The sequence below is a fragment of the Lissotriton vulgaris genome, chromosome 1_1 (assembly GCF_964263255.1).
Source record: "Lissotriton vulgaris chromosome 1_1, aLisVul1.2, whole genome shotgun sequence".
Taxonomy (NCBI): domain Eukaryota; kingdom Metazoa; phylum Chordata; class Amphibia; order Caudata; family Salamandridae; genus Lissotriton; species Lissotriton vulgaris.
Genome location: NC_141685.1, coordinates 570,914,341 through 570,934,647, shown reverse-complemented (window position 1 = coordinate 570,934,647; position 20,307 = coordinate 570,914,341). Strand labels below are relative to the sequence as shown.

At 48.0% G+C, this 20,307-nt stretch overlaps 1 protein-coding gene across 1 annotated transcript in view; it reads left to right on the top strand.

Annotated features, from left to right (window-relative positions):
- The first annotated feature begins 312 nt into the window (after nt 1-312).
- Nucleotides 313-20,307, top strand: part of PKN2 (protein kinase N2) — a 674,671-nt gene continuing 654,676 nt past the window's right edge. Inside the window, exon 1 of the mRNA XM_086953970.1 lies at nt 313-548. Coding sequence (XP_086810096.1) covers nt 504-548 — 45 coding nt within the window. The 5' untranslated portion in view covers nt 313-503. The remainder of the gene's footprint in view (nt 549-20,307) is intronic.

The window sequence follows — 20,307 nt, the reverse complement described above, 5'->3', positions numbered from 1 at the left end:
AAACAAGTTGACATTTATGCACATTGCTACATTTGCAATATTTGTTAAAAAGATTCCTTGGAAATACCATATTTGTATAGTTAAATTGCCTTTAAATATGAAAGCCTAGCCTAACTCGTCTACCGAACAATTTTCAAAAGAACTGTGTAGGCCGCTGTGCCCGCTGCCGTGGACTATGGGGCTCTCAGAGTCAGCCCTAACCCTTCTCTAGGTTGGGGGTCTCCTTGGAGTCCCCGTCCAGCAGCAGGCAGCGCCAACGCCTTCTCCCAGCCTCTGTATCCGGACGTCACGTGACCCGGCGGCCGCAAAGCAACTCTTTGCGACACGGTGACCGAGGAGCTGCGCGACAGCCGCGACGCCGAGCTGGGCAAAGCTCCGGACCGAGGCTGGCTGAGGGGCCGCAGCGCCGCGAGGGCAGGCTGTTTTGGAGCCGAGACGCACACACCCTGGGGAGCCCGCTCCATGAGCCGCTAGCGCTGGGCAGCCGCAGCGATCGGCGGCAAATGGCGTCCAACATGGAGAGGGAGATTGTACTCACCAATATCCAGGTGAGAGAGGCCGGGACCCAGTGCTGCCCCACCGCCTTCCCACTCAAGTGACCCCGAAACTCCACTGTGCCCCTGGGTTGGGGAAGCATGTTTAGAGTCTGGTAAGCAAGCAGGGAGCTGCTGCAGGTCAGTTCTCGCAGCCCACCATGCTATGCTCTAAGTGGCCCTACCTGACACAGGCAGACACAAGGGCATCCCTCCTGCAGATACAGCTTTCCTCGTAATCTGGGCCATTTAATTGCCAGTGCTTTCCCCAGGTTAAATACTCTCGCACTGGTCGCAGTGATGTCAAATTGTTCTTCGTCTGGTATTAGCAGTTAATTCAGAGAGTCGCTTTTATCTCCCAAGCCCATCATAACAACGGGACTAAAACTGCCAGAATGAAAAGTGAAAAACAATGTGTTTTGCACTCCTGACGAGAGGCAGGCACTTGAAGAAATGTATAACTCCCCCCCCCCCCCCCCCCCCCCCCCCCCGTCGTCTGTTCCACCAGAAAATATCAACCCTGCCAGTCATCTATTTTAGAGGAGGGAACATCGCGCCCCAAATCTGCTTCGTCCCTTCACCGTCACTGCTCACAAGCGTAGGAAAATTGACTCGAACAGGCTCACTAAAGGGCTCACTGTGAAATTCTAGCTTGTGCTTATAAAGTAGAATTTACGTCATACTTAATCACTATTATCCCGGTATCTGCTCCATTGACCTCCAGTGCCTCGTGTGACACCAGTGCCATAGGAGGTAACTCTTACATGACAGCATATGGGAATACTATTTAGAGGTATGTTTAGAAGCAAAGGTTGTTTATATTCCCACCTTGTTTCGTTGGAGTCAGGAATATTAAAAGAAAAGGGAAGTAGAATGATGTACACAAACCTATACAAGATAAATGCCGTAGAACCCAACACCCCTAAGTTGGCAGAGGAGAGTGCAAGTATGACTATTAGTTTTTTAACACGCATATAATTTCCACGATTGTTCCTAGAAGTTCTCAGCTATGTGTAATCATGGTCCTCGCCACGCCCACCGGAGTAAAAGTGCCACTGTCAGATATTTGATGTGATCATAGTCCCCTCCCGCTCGTTACTATCATCTGCTTCAGTAGATACAGCATATGTCCTGCAGGCATCGGACATCACTTGTTCGAGACATGTCACTCATATAGCACATCACATCTTTATGGTGGATACCGTGCCCCAGTTTAGACCAATCCTTTCGGTTCTCTAAGGCTCGTCGAGAAGCTGGTTGTAGGCACCCGATCCCTGTTAGCCCGGTGTAAACCGTCCTTAATTGAAGTCGTGTCGTATATCTACAGTCCAACACTCTGAGTCACTATGCGCACGCACTTTCTGTTACTAAACGTAAGGGTGAATGCAGCAACCAAACATTTCTTTTGAAGTGTAAGTGACCTCCCCCCCCCTCCCCCCTTCCTTAGTTGTTGGCAAAGTGCATAAAAGTGCCTTGAAACCTTGTTTCGGTACCTCTGTGCTAGCCATACCATAATACAGAAAACTCCCCTCTCTTAACAGAAGTCTCCCCTCTCTTAACAGAACTCTCCCCTCTCTTAACAGACCTCTAAGCCTAGTTTATTTTTCTGTGATCATCGGCATAGAAAACGCGTCTTGTTTGTTCGGTCAGCAATGTATTAAGCTTTAATGTTATGGAATGTCATGCATTATCAGTATGTCGACAGATTATTCCTTTCGACAGTATGTGTGTTGGCTTAGACACCTCCGTGCTCTATCTGATGTCCTTTCTAAACCTGCATGTGCAGTTGCCCTGGTAGACGCTCTAACAATTATGGGGTTTTGAATGGCACGAATGACTTTTCATTGAACGACTTGGTGTGAAGGGATTCTTTATTTTGATGATTATTGCTTCTGTTTTTCCACGCTGCAATCATATGTAATTTGCATTTCAAATCACTCATTGGTTCCTTCTTAAGTATTGTTTCGGTGATAAGTTCTCTGAAAGCTAGACGTTATAAAACATATTTAGTAGGTATTATGTCAATTGTTGTTAGCCTCACGTGGGAACATGTTTCCGGGTTGGTTGTTCTGTTCTCTCAAATGTTAAGAGCACAGTGATTAATTCTCGTGAAGCAAAGGCACTGCTTCCGTGCGGTTTCGTATTTTTAATACCGATTGGATAAATGTACGTTTAGAATTTGTTTCCTGCTTGGAATAACGCATATATCGTTTTGTGCATGATCATGTGTTTTGCTATATAGGCTTACTGTTCCTTTCATTTTTACTTTGCCGATTTGAGTTGGGAATATTTTAGTGGAATCTATCACTGTCATTGTTTAAAGTTATGTGGGTTGGTGACTACTGTACAGTGCAAACAAATCTCATTACACATTTAAGACCCAGCCTCTCACCTTGACACACAAATTGACCATGACAATTTTGAATGTTCTCATAACAATGACTGTCTGAACCTGTTCCGACCGTAAACACACTTGGTGAGTGCCATAAAGCAGGTGTAATCTGCTGCAATCCTTTAATCTTTAGACCTTTTTGTAGAGCACTTTAAATCCTCGGCCTGGAGTGAGTCCTGTTGGTTTGTGAGTTTTTTTCAGGGGAAGGAAGAATATCTTTTGTTTTTAATTTAGTCACATTTGTGAGGAAAAGCAGGCAAAGGTTTCTGGCCTGGTGTACATTTAGGTATAGTTGCTAATGTGGAAAGGTATCCACGTGCTAAATTCGAAACGACTAAACATTAAAAAATAGAGGTCTTGTTTAAAGGTAATTTGTTTCTACCGAAGTCAAACTCCACGTGTACAGCTAAAGACATGTCTCACCCTTTAAAGCGTCCCATGTGTGCAAAGATATGTTTTGTTTTTAAAATTGAGCACCTTAGTGGTTTTTAGGCCAGTCCTCTTCTTTAATTGGTATGTTTAAGTGCCATTCACATTTTGCTCAAAACCCTATACCCCTCAACAAGAGCCTAAAGCATTGGGCAATGAGTTTGTCCACTTCTGCCATTGGCTCTTTTCTTACTTACTCAGTAACCGTTTATTCCTGATCACATGTCTGTCCGCCTAGAAAGAAGTGTACTAAAGTGACAGATCTACTATGCCACTACTTTACTAGTGTTTTTTTCTTTCCATTGTTTACCCTTCTTTTTAGGCTTTGCCTTCAGATAGCTTTTTATTTGTGCAATAAACAAACTGGAAGAAAGCAAGGGGGTCTCACTCTCGCCCTGGACTAATGGAGTGACAGAGAGCGAGTCCCCAATCCTCCTGTCCATAGGGTCCAAAAGGGATAAGATCTGGGGTACCAGTACTAATCCCTGATACCCAGGAGTTATTGCAATATTGTTTAATCATCTGACTACTGAGCCAGTATGTCGAACTTATATACCTTTGCAAATATACCCCAAACTAAAAATTATATTCCCAAAAGTTAAGCTTCACGATTCCCTCCCTGCTTTGATCCAGCATTCGCACCCTTCGTATTGAGTCCAACCACTCCCTCCTCGAGGTGGGGTGCTGAGATACCCACTTAATGCAAATTTCGCGTCTGGCCAATAGTATCAACACAAACAGCAGATTCCTCCATTTACAACTCAGATTGGCCCTTACCCCCTCCTCATTCACAGCCCCAAACATGATTAGACTTATGCTTACCTCCAGATTCGTGCCCAAAACTGTTGAGAGGACCTCACTTACGTCATGCCAGGTCACCTGGAGGTTAGAGCAATGGCAAAACGTGCAAGCCAACTGCCTCTTCATCCCCACACTTAGGACAGCTCCTGACCATCTGCTTATTCATTCTTTTAAGCTTTTTCGGTGACCAATATGCCTTGTGTATTGTAAATAAATGATTTTTCCTGAGTTGGACGGCACTGACAACATACCACGGAGTAGACTTTGATACTTGCCAGAGATTTTGCACATCCCCCGATGGCAGATCTTTCCTCCAGATCTCTGTGTGGAGAGTAACCTCCTCTTCCCCAGCAAATATGAACAACCAGTACCAGTCTGAGACCTCCTTTTTCTGTGATGGGCTCTTTAAAAACTTTGCTTCAAGTTCACTGTTTCCCACCTCTTCCTTCTCCAAAGATTTTACCCAACTAGCCAGTTGGTAGTAATTGAATCTGAAAATACCACCATTTGCCATCAATGACAATTGTTCCCAGTCTACTAAGGTCTTTCCATCAAGTAATGGCCACATCTCGTTATTTGCTCTTCTGTTAATGGGCTTGAAAGTTCATCATTCAAGCATTCGGGGGTACTTGGGGATGCCCATATTGGAGCGTAGCTGCTGTAATACGGGCTTCCTACGGTTCTCTTGATTTGAGACCAGTTTACATGCTGCTAGTAGTATCTTCAACATCACTTAAAAAAAAAATTTAGTGAGCCCAAATTTATACAAAAATCCACCCCCCTCTTGCTGTGTCATGGCTTGTAGATACAGAGTGTACATTTGATGTTCTTGAAGCAAAGTTCTCATTATTTTAAACTGGAATGCTTTACAGTATTGAAGCAAGTCTGGACTAGCAATTCTTCCCTGTTGTTTCCCCCATCGGAGTTTTCTCCAGGCAATTCTGGTTGCCCTGGAAGCCCAAATGAAACTACTCAAAACTCCTTGTTTGTCTAACCAAACTTTCTTAAATTCTAAGGGTATTGAAGCAAACAAAAAAGTACATTTTGGTAATATAGACCTTTTCAAGATGGTTGATCTTCGCAAAAATGAAACTGGGAGCCCTGCCCAAGATTTTAGTAATTTCTTGGTCTCATTTGCTGCCTTCTTAAAATTTACGGGTGCAACATCCCTTAGTTTCATTGATACCATAATACCCAGATATCTTATTTCCTTTACCAGTGGGTTTTTACTCTGGTAGTTCCACTTCATAGTGTCCGTTTTCTGCCAATTTACTTGGTAGCCTGAAACCTCCCCAAACGTATCCAAGATGTCAGAAATTATTGGAAGTAAAAGTGACATGTTTGTTGTGTATACCATCAGGTCGTCCGCATACAGAGCTACCCTCTCCTCCCAGCCTTGAAATTCAAATGGCAGGATCAGTTGACTAGCCCTGATTTTGCTGGCAAGAGGTTTAATATACAGATCAAATAGAAGGGGGTAGATAGGGCAGCCCTGCCTTGTACATCTTGAGAGAGCTATCTTCTCCGTGAGTTGCTATATCTATTGCCCCAAGCAGCTCATGTGTTAACTCATGGATCTGTCTGCCCTTGATGAATCCTTTCTGATCCGGGTGTATCAATTTGTTCACTACCCCTCCTAATCTCCTGACCAGAATCTGCATGAAGATCTTATAATCGCTATTCAACAATTATATAGGTCTACAGGATTCACAGCACCTTGGATCCTTCCCTGCTTTTTGCAGAGGCAAATAGTTGCTTCCTCCTAGGATTTCGGTATGGCAGACCGGGCATTATTTGCTAAAGATTCCATCTTATCCTTCAGGTCTTTCTCACTCTCCTTTAGTGCCTGAATTTCACTCAGATTCTCCTCCACTTCTTTATCTAGATCTGTGAATGAGACTTCTACTACTGCCACCCAGTTCATCAGGGCGTTAATTTTTTCCTCCAGGCCTCGCATGACTCCTGGATCTTACCCTGATTGTATTCGGAGATGGCAAACTTCGCTCTCATCTCCGAAATTATGTATTCCGGCAGCTTTTCCACCCCAGAGAGTGGTAGTTTCTTTAGGATTTTGCGGCACAGCCAGAGCCCCAATACTATCAATGGGTTCGCTCTTGCTCTGAGCGTATTCTTGTCCCCCTTGTGGTTCGGAGCTCAGAGCCACCTCATGACCCCTCATTGCTAGCACTTGCAATTTGTTGCTCAGGGCAATACCTTCCCCTGCTATTCTCTCACCTTCATCCTCCATTAACATATCAGGGTTCTTTTCTGGGGTGGTGGCTTCGCTTGCAGCAGAGTCTAACAATGGCAATCTGGCTTGAACTTTGAAAAAAGATCTTAATGAGGGGGTCATTTTGAGTTTTGGGCCCGTGCCCCTTTTCCTAGATAACAGATAGTGTTGGGGCAGGGTGTTTAGATTGCCTCCGCTTCTGGCTCCGAGAGATGCAAACTGGTACATTGGGTTTTTATTTGGGGTAGGAGATGAAAGTATACCTAAGTTCCTAGTTCTTAAACCGTAACTTATCCCCTGCTTCGTGGTTGAATTCCGCAGCTGTAAGTCTGGCAAGTTTTTCCCTTTTGCCTGATCCTCCGGTGTCCTCCCCCTTCCTTTCCTTTATCTAAAGTATCAGGAGCTCGTACACATTTCCTGCTCCCCCAGGCATTTACCGGTGTCATGCGCACTTCTCCCCCAGTCCATTGCCTCTCCTGGGGCGGGAAAGATTCTCCAGCCCCATCTCCGGTTGCCTTCTCTTTCTGATGCTGGTTTAGCCCTGCTCCAGTAAAGCTTACGGCTCCCCGGAAGCAAATCCTGCCCGCGGCCCTCCTGCTGCTCTTCGAGCTTGCTGCTGCCTCCGCCCACAGCAGTGATCCTTCCAGGCTCCGACAGCCTGCAATGCTCCTTCACTGCCGTAGCATCTCCCGGGCTCCCCACATGAACGCCGTAGAGGAAGAGACATGAAGGCCAGTGATAATTTCTTAATTAAACACCTCCTCAAGCCATCCGCACACTTTCATTGCGCAATTTAGGTGGAGTCACTTTATGGAGTCTGTCTCTGCATCGCTGGACGGCCAAAGATGCTGACCGGACCTTGCTAGCCGGCCAACATTTTCTCCCCCTTCAGATAGCTTTTTACCGTCTATTGTCCAAAGAACTCTTGTGTCCCATACCAAAGCTTAATGGGCTTTGGGCCCACCTATTACTTACTATTGGTTGACTTTCTTGTCTCTCTCTCATTTTCTTGTTTCTTTTTCAGCTGCTTCCCTTCCTTTTCTCGCGTTTGCCCCTTCCCTGGAACATAGCCGCTTTCCCATACTTTTTGTTGGATGACTTGTACCTTCCAGTGCTAACATTGAGTGAACTACTTTTTATTTTGCTTTCAACACCTTAAGAATGAATTTGTTACCTGTGCTGTTTCCTCCTGCAAACTCCCACCCCTGCACTCCATCTTGCCATGTCGCCCCTCCACCACATCTCATCAAATGCTTTCCTCAATTTGTCTTTACTTTTTTACATTTCCTTGTTTGTTGCTACCCTACCCACTCCCTGTTGTCCCTCCCTCAACATTTACTTCTCCCCACATCCTCCCCCCGCCTTCTTTTCCATTGTTCGCCCTCTGCCCACACACCAATAATGGTACTTTAAATCTCTCCCCCCCCCCCCCCCCCCCCCCATTTTATTTGCTTTGGAACCATTCCTGATGGATAAAATGGCTGCCGCAACTTGCTGATTAAGCTGCGTCCAGCCAATCGCAGCATTTACAAGATTCAGCATTTTGCATTGGACCTGCTTTAATCTTTTCATAAAAACACAAATATGGGCTGGTTCATAAGTAGGCAGTAGAACCCCCCCCCGACCTAAAAGGAAGAAGTAGGGAACCTCTGCTAAATCTTTTCTAGGTGTGTAATGTGCTACAATGGTTTTTTGTATATAGTATTGATGCTGAGTGGAGGGCGACCTGATGCCTGTTTTTCCCTCCAAGACTCCTCTTTGTTAAATAATAAAAATACCATCCAAGCCAACCTGGAATGAATAAAAGCCAACTCATGACACGTTTCTCCCCATCACCATATCTCTTCAGAGAGGTTCAGCTTTATCTAGACACAAGGGAGCACCCAGTATAACTCTAAACATTACCCTTTCAGGGTTCGGGTTTACGTGGAGAGCAGCTCCTTTATAGAGCACCCTACAACACCAGTGACACATAAATTATGCAAAAAAGAAGCAGAGAACAAATGGTGAAAGACTTTGTCCTTTTCTAGCTCGGTGTGAATGTCGCTGCTAATCCTCTGCTTAAGATCGTTGCTAGAAAAACAGACATTTTAGATGAGCAAATTCAGAGTGTCGCTAGTGTTGTATGGTGCTCTATACAGGAGCTGCTCTTCACCTAAACTTAGAAACTGCCCAGAGAGCTCTCCTTCTTTTTCGCATAATTTATGCGTCACTCTAACCCTGAAAGGGTTTTGTTTTAATGTGTGGATATATATTCATGCCTCACAAGGTGAGACCTAATGAGTTTGCTAACTCTAGTTTCATTTGCAATTGGCTATGCTTCGATATGCAGTAAGTCTCAAAATCTGCGTACTGGATACCATAGTTTAGAGTACACCACTTTAGAAAGTAAAAATTCTACACCCACATGTTTTCTTCCACTTTTAGAGTAGATTTAAATACTGCTTTTGGATTGCAAACTTCCCAAGGATCAAAACAGAAAATCTACGGCAGTCATAGATTTATTTGTAGGAGTAGACTGTTGGCGAGTGTTTACTTGTGAATTTGCCACTAAGACGAACATCCACCGCAGTAAGTTGGGCAGAATTGTTCATTGACAAATGTATCTTTTTTTCCTTCTACTTGGATGATATTTTCCCTATGATGAACTCCTTCCCTCACACCCCATGCACTTTTGGCATGTTCCATTCAGAAATACAGTTAATCTCCAACTTTTGTAGTACTAACTTTGCAGATGTTTCTATTGTGGGAATGGATATGCAGAACGTTTAATACTCTCAAACTTACATACACTCAGCCCCCACTCTCCTCGACCACTCCTTACTGACAGATTGTCCAGCATTATAAGTGCGTTTAATGATTTAAAAAAAAACTTATCCTGATTTTGTGAATCAAAATGTTGAATTTAGAATCATTCTTTTTCTACACCTAAGTTACACTTGCCAAAAACCTATATGGTTTGGGTTTTGGATAATATTAGAACGGCCAAAACGGATAGCTGAGATTTATTTTTTCAAAAAATGTTATGTCCAACACTTGGAGCACCGTACCGATGTTGTATGGCTGTGTCTATAACCTCGTTTTGTAATTGTAGGAAAGTCTGAATGTGAAGCACACATCAAATTTGACCAGCCCACATGAGCCTGCCGTGATCATAAGACTGACCTCCCTAAATGACCGCTGAAGCGCCTGAGATCGAGGTATTGTTTTAAAGTGAACGACAGGCGTGCGAGCTCCCTTTGGCCGATGAGTCTGCTGCTATAAGAAGCCCTTAAAGCCCTTAAGCAGGGAAGGGTCTTTGTGAATGACAGGCGTGTGAACTTTACCATCAGCTCGGACTACAGTAAACAAATCCATGTTGCCTCAGCAACACTCCCTTTGTCATTTGCAGAAAAGCAATTGTTTTTGAGGCCGGGTGCTGTTTTACAGCAGTGTCATAACATTAATGCTCTGGGTGTGGTATTGATTAACGATTGCTTTTCGTTTTGGCCTGCCTGTGCCCCTCGACCGACCTTTTATTTCAAATGGAAAACACTTCTGAACATTGATCCTTGTGCCTAATGATAGGGTCTTTGCATTGCGCACATGGCCCCGAGGCAGCAGGAGGGGTAGAACGCATCGACCTAAGCAGGCCTTGGCCACCCACAACAAGTCGATATTGGTGTAGCATGAGATCGGACATTCGTGCCGCGGAATAAGGAGCAGGTCCCAATTGTGTTAAGGTCTTTATTTAATGTCTTGCATTGTGTCAACATGCAGACCTCTCAACAATGCACCACACTCAACATAGATGGATGCAAAGCAGTGAGAGAATTTAGAAAACGGCTGTAACAGAACACAGTAAATCGGAACTGGAGGGGCTGAGCACTATGTTAGAGGCATGCCTCGCATGCAATGATACAACAAAAAGCCTGCAAAGCTCATCAAGGCTGTCCAGGGCAACTTGTCTTTGTGCAGCACGACACCCCCTGGCCCCACGTACACATGGCAGTTTTAGGCCTTTTGTCATCACATTAGAGATTGGAGGGCATCAGGCTGGAGGGATGTACTATATTCCCTTTAAGGCCATTAGTTGCATATTGCACCGCCCCTGGTGGGACTTCATTTTCCCTCCAGCTTAAATCAATAGCTAGCTCTTCACTAGCACACAGATCTCAAAATTCCACACATCGTCACATTCTTAGAGTATTCACACTCCACATTATACAGCACTTCCACACAACAAATGCATGCATACAAAGCAAAACACTACAGCCACTCGTTGGCTGTGATCTTATTTTACTCCCTGTCTCCACTGCCTTGTTATCCCTTTCCAATAGGTGGGTATGTGGGAAACCCTAAAACTTAATTTTTAAGCTTTCTGCTGACTTATGAATACTAGGCTCTTCTGCAACCAGAGCTTATTTACCATAAAATTATACAAAACTGCAGTGTGAACCTCCCAGAAGACAAACACTAGTTCACTTTCCCTTCTTAGTCCATTATGCGAGCTCCTCCCCCAAACCATTTCATCCTTGTGGTGCTCATTCTGTATTCATCCCATAAAACTAATAACCTTTTTTAGCTTGACTATCTAGTACTCCGTTATGGTCTATTCCTTGTCGATGTCCAAACCACGGAAAATTCTGCTATATTTTTTTTCTTTCCTGACGCTTTGAACGCATCTGCACTCACACCTTTGATACTTCCTCTTTTTCATATCCTTAATCATTGTCAAAGTAACTTTTGTTTCGGAGTGTGCCCCTGGTAAAGTGCTTGAGATACAGTGAGACTCCACACAATTGGCAAGAGCTAGTCTTATATAGGCCATTCTGAAAACTGATTTTGTGAAGGAGAGAAGGCTGGGGCATCATCAGCTATTTTGTGAAGTGTACAATGAATATTACATGCTTGGTCACTGGTGGTACATCAGAAACACTAGATTTGCTAATATAGCTGCAGTCCTCGTATGCTGCATATACCGGTCGGGTTCGCTAAATCTGATTCAATCCATCATGGGGATTTCCAGTTCTGTGAAGAAGCGTACTGCTAGTGTGTATTGCATGCTTCTTAATGTGTGTTTCTCCAGATTCACAGTTAGGGCTAATCTGCTGAATGTGCTGATGAAACATTGGTTTAATGACTGGCAATCCCAAAAGCTGCAGACTTTTGTTGGGGTTGGTAGCTATTTACTAAAAACAGTAGTAGCTTGGTTGTGTTTATTTTTCGTGGTTTCACTTTGCTATATTTGGCCTTTTACAGTTTTGTTCACGGCTCGAATCTGACGATGATGAGTAGTTATAGACAGTGCATAATGTGTAAAAGTGTAAGCACTAGTCCCATATCTTTGCTTAGCTGCTGCTATCAAATGTCTGTTGGGGTGCGGTATACCAATGCTGCCTAGTTTTTTATTCCACCATATGCCTCTATCATTCACCACCAGACACACTTTGCTACTTTATCTTTTTCATATCTGCTTTTTTATCACTGTTTTTCTGTCTCTCTCTTCCTCCTCCTTTCCCTCATTTGTGTGTGTTTTTTTTCTCTCACTTGATCTGGGTCAAAGGCTGATGAGGACAAGTATGTGCTGGTCCCCAAAAATGACTGCAGGTGGACCCACCTACAACTATTTTCTCAAATTAGCACTAGTTATAGAATTAAATTGCAATCTATAATATGGTTGTTTGGCCTCGTAGGTTATTTAGTGGTGTTCCTTTACCGATAGTTCTATTTCCAGCTCATTCTAGTTCAATCTTTGACCTTCTCTCTTAGGTTTTTGTCTGTGAAGTATGACCTACCCTAGAAGACCCCCAGGAGCATGTTGTTGCCCACTGCTATACAGTGGGTAGAAGCTTACTCCGTACTCTAAATTCCATACACTTCTCTGTTTTGCAAGTGCTAAACTAGGGTATTCATTTTACTGAAGCATAGATTTATCGCTTAGACCGTAGCTGTATGAAAGTGTCACTTAGAAAAGGCATGTTTGGTGGTAAAAGGGAGGAAGTGCAATTCAAAGAACGGCAGACGCATTGAAGTGTGTTAGAGAAACTTGATTGAGGATTGTGACTTGAAATTACTTTTATCAGACTTCCATAGTAACTTGTTACTGTGGCATCATTCCCTCAAAAGAATAAGATATAAAAGCAGTGAGAAAGCAGACAAAACAGACATTGTTGTCAGTTACATGCTTTAGAGAGCAGTTAAAATGATTGAGGCACAGAATATTGTGCGAAAAAAAGATATTTATTTTTTACAGTGGCTACTTTCATGTACATGAATACATTTGAATCATTGTGGATGTCTGAAGTTAGTTTCATGCGGCTAAGGTTTTGTATTTGCTACTGGCAAACCTTCATAATCAAAGTAATCATTGTGAATATGAATCAGCTGTTTGAATACCTGCTGTCTCATAATAGACACTTGTAAGCGTCGGCTGCATGTTTTGAAATACTTCTCACTGGCAAATATGGCCTACATCATATGTCCAAACATACTGAGAATTGTTAAGAGGTGTGGCGCCGCGGCTGGGGCGACTGATGCCGGACGCTGGGGATCACGGTTCGATCCCCTGCTCCGGCGGCAGTGGTCTGCCCAGCACCATGCGGCTCTGGGCAATAGCTCGCTTAATCTTCCCAACGGCCCCCAGCACCGGGATACCCCAATTGGGTAAGTCGTGCGTTATACAAGTACTGGATATACATTTTTTGTCAAAGGTGTATTTTATTGGAAAAAAACCCAGAAAGAATCTTGCGACAATCTCACACAACATCCCTCGCAGGGGGTTAATCAAGGCAGGCAGGAGGATCTTAAAGGTATGGGCAAACCAACCATCGAGACCACCAGGGCTCTTAAGTTAAACAGCCACAGTAGGTGCAGTCCAGGCCTGGTGGGCCACCAGTCAATAGCGACACAGACCTCGGCCATGCGTTCCATGCTTAACAATCTCCACAGTCTAGCATACCACAAAGAGATCGCTGGGGCCTCCTTCTTCTTCCATGCCGCCGCCAGGGTGGTCTTGGCCGCCCCAATGCACAACCAAAGGATTTTCTTATCTGCCCGGGTCTGATGTTCCAGCAGTGGATCTCGGAGGCCCAATAACACGTGTGCCATTGAGTCTGCTACGGGGTATCCCAGGATGTCTTTAATGTGGGAAAGGATTTCCTCCCAGTAGGGGCGGATAGCGGGGCAGTCCCACCAGATGTGGCGAAAGTCACCTAACAGGCCACAGCCCTTTCAACACCTGTCGGAAGTGCCAGGATATACGCGATGTGGTACCAGTCCATCATTGTTTTTAAGATGAGCCTCACGAAGTTCAATGGAGTGATTGTGTTTCGCCAAGTCTCCACAATAGTGACCACTCTACGTCTGATATCCCGCGGTCCAGCAATTCTTCCCAGAGGCCCATGTATCTCGGTCTGGGGGAAACCGCCGTGGACAAGAGGTGACGGTAGAGAAAGGAGATGACTCCCCGCATGCCAGTGGCCCGGTAATGAAGGCCTCAAAGGGGGTAAGAGCTCTAGTGGCTGCGTCGCGAACAGCAGGGGAGAGCGCCCAGTGTAGCAGCTGGGCATGATGGTACCGCTCCGCTGGTAGGACCTCATAGTCCCGTCTGCAGTTGTCAAATGTGAGCGTAGCATCTCCATGGAACAAGTGGGTAAGGGCGAAACAGCCCCTCTCCTCCAATCATCAAAGGGCCCCTCACATAAAGCAGGTGAGAAGGCAGGATTGAAATGAATGGGCGTAAAGGGGGAGGGGAACGTTGTCCACCTCTCGTTCCCGGCGACCGAGTCCCATACCTTCAGGGTGGTGCCAGTGGGAGTGCTGATATACGCATTCTTAGGTCTGTCTCCCTTGGGCTTCCATGCTAGATCCCATATCGATCTTCCCGCCACACTCCTGTCCATATGCAGCCAGTGTTTCTCTGACAGAGGCTGAGACCACTCCACCAGTACCCTGAGCTGCGCTGCTTTATAATAGAGAAGCATATCTGGAAGGCCAACCCCTCCCTCCTCCCGCGGACGCCTAAGAGCGGTAAAGGAAAAGCGAGCCCGCCCTCCTTGCCAAATAAAGCGGAGCATAAGGGTTTTAACACAGCGAAAGAAGTCAGTATCTACGACGATGGGCAGCGTCTGGAATAAATGCAGCAGCTTGGGGAGGAGTGTCATTTTAATCGCGTGTATCCTCCCCAGCCACGAGATGTACAAGGTCAGCCATCGTCTCGGATCTGAACGGATACGTGCCAGCAGGGGGGGGAAATTGGCGGCGTACAATTTCCCCACTGTGGGGCTAAGGTGGACCCCTAGGTACAGAAGGGAAGAAAGAGTCCACGGCAAGGGAGACAGCGGGCGAAGGCGGTCCACCTCCGCTAGGGAGAGCGTGAGGTTTAAAATAAAGGACTTGTCGTAGTTGACTTTAAAGCCCGCCACCGTCTCGAAACGCACCAGTTCGGTCTGAACGTGGGGGAGGGAGTGCGCGGGGTCTGAGAGGGATAGTAGGACGTCATCTGAAAATAAAGAGATTTTATGTTGCTCGCCCATGAAAGGCAGTCCCCGGATGTCTGGGTGTTCCCGCACCGCTATCGCCAGTGGCTCTATACTCCGGGCAAAGAGCAGGGGAGAATGTGGGCACCCCTGCCTCGTGCCACGGGAGTGGGAAAAGAAGGTCGACTGGTGACGGTTGACTGAGACCCTGGAACGGGGGCAGCTATAGTTCGCTCTCACCATGGACAAGAACCTGGACGAGAAGCCAAAAGCTGTTAGGGTCTGGAACAAAAATCTCCAGTCCACCCGATCAAAGGCTTTTTCCGCATCTAGTCCCGCCAGGACCGCAGGGATACGGAAGAGATTAGCCTTTTCAATAAGGTGGACCACTCGGCGGGTGTTATCGTGGGTCTGGCGCCCCTTAATGAATCCAGATTGGTCGGGGTGGATGAGAGCGGGCATGAGGTCCTGTAACCGGGCCGCCAATATAGACGAATACAACTTGGCGTCTAAATTCAGCAGGGCTATAGGCCTATATGAGGCACACTTGGTGGGGTCCTTCCCTGGCTTGGGGATGACCGATATAACAGCCTCCGCCATGGAGCCCGTGGTCGTACCAGACTCCGCCATGGCGTTAAAGAGGAGCACCAGATAGTCACAACCCCGCAGCAAAGGTCCGATAAAAGAGAGCTGTGTAGCCGTCCGCCCCGGGTGCCTTGTTGGGTTTCAGAGTCTTAATTGCCGTCAGAACCTCCTCCCTAGTGAAGGGGGCCGCAAGCAACTCATTCCACTCGGGAGAGACGCGAGGGAGCGGAAGTGCATTTAGATATTCACGCTGGGCCTCAGGGTCCAAAGCGTCCCCCGAGTATAGTGCTGCATAGAACTCCCCAAAGAGTTCCGCCTTGTCCTCGTCGCAGAGCTTCAGTTCTCCACCGGGGTCTTGAATACCGCCGATATACTCCTTCTCCCATTTGTCCCTCAGCTGGCGCGCGAGGTGCTTCCCAATGTTGTTCTCTGCGAGTAAGAGATACGGCGCAATTTCAGGAGAGTGAATTCCGCTCGGTTACTATAATGGGTCCTGAGTTTACCCCGGACCGCAGTCAATGAGCGGAGCGTTTGTCTGGTGGGGTTCTGTTGTTCTGTTTATGGGTCTGCTCCAACCTGGCCAACTCCTCCCGCCGCAGCCTATTAAGAGCCATGTTGAGGGCCAAGCAACTACCCCTGATCGATGCCTTAAAGGCATCCCAAGTGACAAAGATCGAGGTGTCCTGTACAGGGTTAAGGTCAAAAAAGTCACGGATCGCTGTCCGCAGTGCCTTACAGGAGGGGTCGTCTCTGACTAAGGAGGCTGGGAAATACCACTTGCGGGTTCCCGCACTGTCCGGGGCCCAATGAAAACAGAGGGCCAGTAGGCTATGATCGGAGACTGAAAGGGGGAAGATCGTAGCTCCACATAGGGATCCCCGAAGGGACTGGCTTAGGAACCCATAATCCAGACGGGAATAAGTATGGTGGACATGGGAATAGTAGGTGTAGTCCCGTGCAAGGGGATGAAGGGCGCGCCACCCGTCAATCATTCCCAGGTCTGTAAAGCGCCTATGCGTCTCAGCCGAAAAGACCCCAGCATCAGCCCTCTGATGGCGAGAGCAGTCCAGATCACGATTCCATACTAGGTTAAAATCCCCCAGCACAAAAAATGCCCCCTCAACAAAGTCCTCCACTGTAGTCAGTAGATCCCGGAGGAACCTATTCTGTCCTGTATTGGGAGCATACAGTAATAGAAAGGTACATAGTTTGCTGCGGAGCATAACCTTGACCAAGATCCATCTACCTTCTTTATCGCTCTTAACCCCCAGTGGTTGAAATCGACTGCTGAACGGAACATAAGGGCCACCCCCCTGTGCTTAGTAAGGGCAGAGGACCTATATATAAGCGGGTATTGTCTATGCTTGAGGCGGGTTTCGTCCTTCCTCGCCAAATGTCTCCCGGAGACCCACCACATCTAAGCTATGGTCTACAATGTATTTTCACACTTTTTGCAGTTTTTGAGGGGAGTTCAACCCCTTCACATTCCATGTAGCCACAGTGACCGGCATCACAGATAAGTTCTCGCAGTCAGCTTAGCGTCCCACCTCCCCATGCCCGATACATACCACTTCAGCCAGCACCCCTGGTTCCCCAACACTCCCAGCCCTCCCTCAGCCCCCGCCCTCGGACCCCCCACGCTCCGGGATCTTCGCCCGCCCTCCTCAGTGCGCCACCTCTCACTCAACCCCTCGACTCCAACATCCCATCCAGGCCCTAGAATAGTATGCCCACTTTCCAGGAGAATAGCGAACTCTCCCAGTACAGATTGCAAGAACAGTAATACACCTCTACACACAATCACACTACCACCAACTCCCCCTCCCCCCCCCCACCAACCCCCCTCCAAACTCCTTCCCCCCTTCCCCCTCCTCAGGACTGGAGAGCCTCAACAGGAGTGCCTCCCCTACCCTTAACTGCAAAGGCCCCGAGGGGGCAAAAGAAAAAAAGAAAAAGAATCAAGAAACAGAGAACCACCATAGGGGTGGACGTAAAGATCCCTGGAGAGCGGCGGATGAGATACCAGTCAGTGTCCCACTCGTTCTCCGGACCGGGTCGTCTTCCCCCAAAGTACATAGTTACCCACGGTACCAGAGTGGAGGGGGGGGTCCCTCCGACGCCTATCAGCCTTCTCTTCTCGATCATGCTGCCCCTGAACTGTCATGTGATTGCGTCTCCGTTGCGCTCACCATGGAGGCCACCGCTCCGTCTCTCTCCTGCTGGCTGGCTGAGGGATCCGGCCTATTCTGTGTCACCGGGCGCCCCACTCTCTGCCAGGAGGGAGAGCGCCGTCGTCGTCGCGTCGGTGATTGTCCAGTCCTCGGAGGGGGCAGCGTCGTCCAAGCCCAGAAGCTCCCTGGCCCCCTGCAGAGAACGAACCTGGACCAGCCTATTCTGCCACCGGAAGATGAGGCGAAAGGGGTGGCCCCAGGAGTACGCCACATTTTGATCCCTCAGAAAGGATGTCACCGGCTTGAAGTTGCATCTCTTTTGTAGCGTTGATGCAGCCAAATCTTGGAAGAGCTGGGGGCGATGTTCTCTAAACTGCAAATCAGTGATCCCTCTCGCCTTTCGAAGGATACGCCCTTTAAGCTGAAAATCGTGAATGCAGACCCGAATGTCCGGAGGTGGGGCCCCCATGCCTCTCGGCAGCCCAACCCTATGTACCCTGTCCATTCTGACCTCATGAAGGTCTTCCTCATCCAGGATCTGCAGAAAGAGCGCTTCTACATAGCCACTCAAGTCCCCTGCCTCTCCGCCCCAGGGCACCGCGCGTGTGCGAATGTTATTTCGGCGCGAACGGTTCTCCAGGTCCTCTGCATGCGTCTGGAGATCCATGTTTTGCTTCGTCAGCCTGATCACATCCTGTTGGAGCTGATGCACATCCCCCGCCAGCCCCAGGTCGTATTCCTCCAGCGTCGCAACCCTCTCGCCAATGCCAACTACATCTCTCCTCACCTCTCTGAGATCGGAAGCGAGCTGGGAACGAAGCTCCGAGATGTCCTCTTTGATCACGGTAAGAAGTTCCAGCATGAAGGCTTTGGTGGCCAGTGCTTCATCGTCCCGCAGCCGGGGAGACGAGCTAGTGCTAGGGGTCGCTGTCGCCTGCGTCCCCTTTAGAGGCCCCTCTTTGCCGAGCTTGTCCTTGCGATTCCTTTGAGCCATCAAGACCTGCCTAGAGGCCGTTGCTAGACTACAGCAACAGGGGGCGAGCACTCCGGAACGTCTCCTCCCGATTCAGGCAATCTCTCCTCTACTTCGCCAGAAGCGCCGCTGCGGGTACGAGGCCCCAGCGTTGATTCTCCACTTCCACCGAGCGGCGCCCACAGTGCACCTCTCCCTGTCGCCATCAGCACAAGGTCACTCCCAACAGGCCGCCCTGGTCCGTCCCGGGTGAGGATGCAGCCCTCAAGTCTTGCTCCCAGGCACGGACCCCAGGCCTCTCCAGCCGTAGATCTGTGTGCCCTGCTCCACCTCAAGCGATCTCAAGAGTGCATCGCTGCCTCTTCAGGGCCTATCCGGTCGTCCGGGCCCACACGCTTGCGTGGCGGCATTCAGAAAGTCCAGGGCCCACCGCCAGAAGCCCGCCACCGAGGGCTGGTACAGTCGAGGATCACCGGCGGCTCATGACCAGGCCCAGGGAAGCCACCAGCAAAGTCCCGCAGTCCCCGGAGCAGGGATAGAGGCAGGCACTACTCCCCACCTCCGCCATGGCTCGGAACAGGCGCACTCCAGGAGGCCGGCTTGCCCTGGGCGTGGCCGGTTCTAGGCCTCTGATCCTCCGACTCGCGTGCGGCAGGTGCCCCGCCCGGCCACCAGGCTCACCTCGCTCCCGGGCTGCCTCTCGATGGGGTCTCAGTCAGCTCCTCCGTCGGCGAGCACCACTACAGCTGTGCAGCCGGATGTCACCTCTCCGGCAGCGCCGCACGCAAGTCCCCGGCTCCCACTGCCCAGCCACGCCACAGGCCTCAGTACCGTCGGGGGGGGGGGGGGGGGTTCACTCCTCCACCATCGGAGCCGCGGAGAGCTCCGGATCCTCACCGGTGACTCCGGAGGCGCCGCGTCAGAACTCGGACAGTCAGCAGGGTCCAGGGAAAGCGCTGGACAAGGCTAAGATAATCACGGCGGTGGAGGGACAGAAAGCACGTCCTACTCTGTCGCCATCTTGGACACGCCCCCCCTGGATATACATTTTAACATAACCATTGAAACTTGTGCATGTGCCTCATTCTGTTTTTACCATTGCGTGAAACTATCTGTTCACAGTTGTATATTTTGGTTGTATTATATTGTAATTGCATTTATATATACTACCCCTGGCGAGGCGTCGCAGTGATTTTTCAGCGAGTAGCACTCTACTCTGGAACCCTTAAAGGATTAGTGGTGAATTAGTACAGTGAAATATGAAAGAAATTTGAGTAGTGGATAGGTTAGTCATTTATTTGGATTGTGAAGGATAGTAGAGAGAAATAAGGTTTGCATTTATATTGTATTGTGACATTTGAGTGGTGGATATGTTAGTCAGTTATTTGGATTTAAAAAGGATAGTGGATGGAAAGAAGAGGGAAGAATTGAAATTTTTGTGTGCTCATAGCATTAGGAGGATGCTTTGGATGAGTAATAGGAAGGTGAAGGAGGAAGAGTCGGAGGGGAAGGGTTTAGAAAGGCTTGTTTGAGAGATCTGAATAGTAAAAGAGCTACGAGATGATGCAAGGAGGGGTAGAGTAGGGAAGAGTGTAGAGAGGGTTATTTTGTGGACCGTAGTAGTGGTATGGGGTTTGGGATGAATGAGAGAGTGAAGGTAGAGGATATATTGATAGAGGTATAAGATGAGAAATAGGGTAGTGCATGGGAAAGAGAAGTAGATGAGGTTTGAGA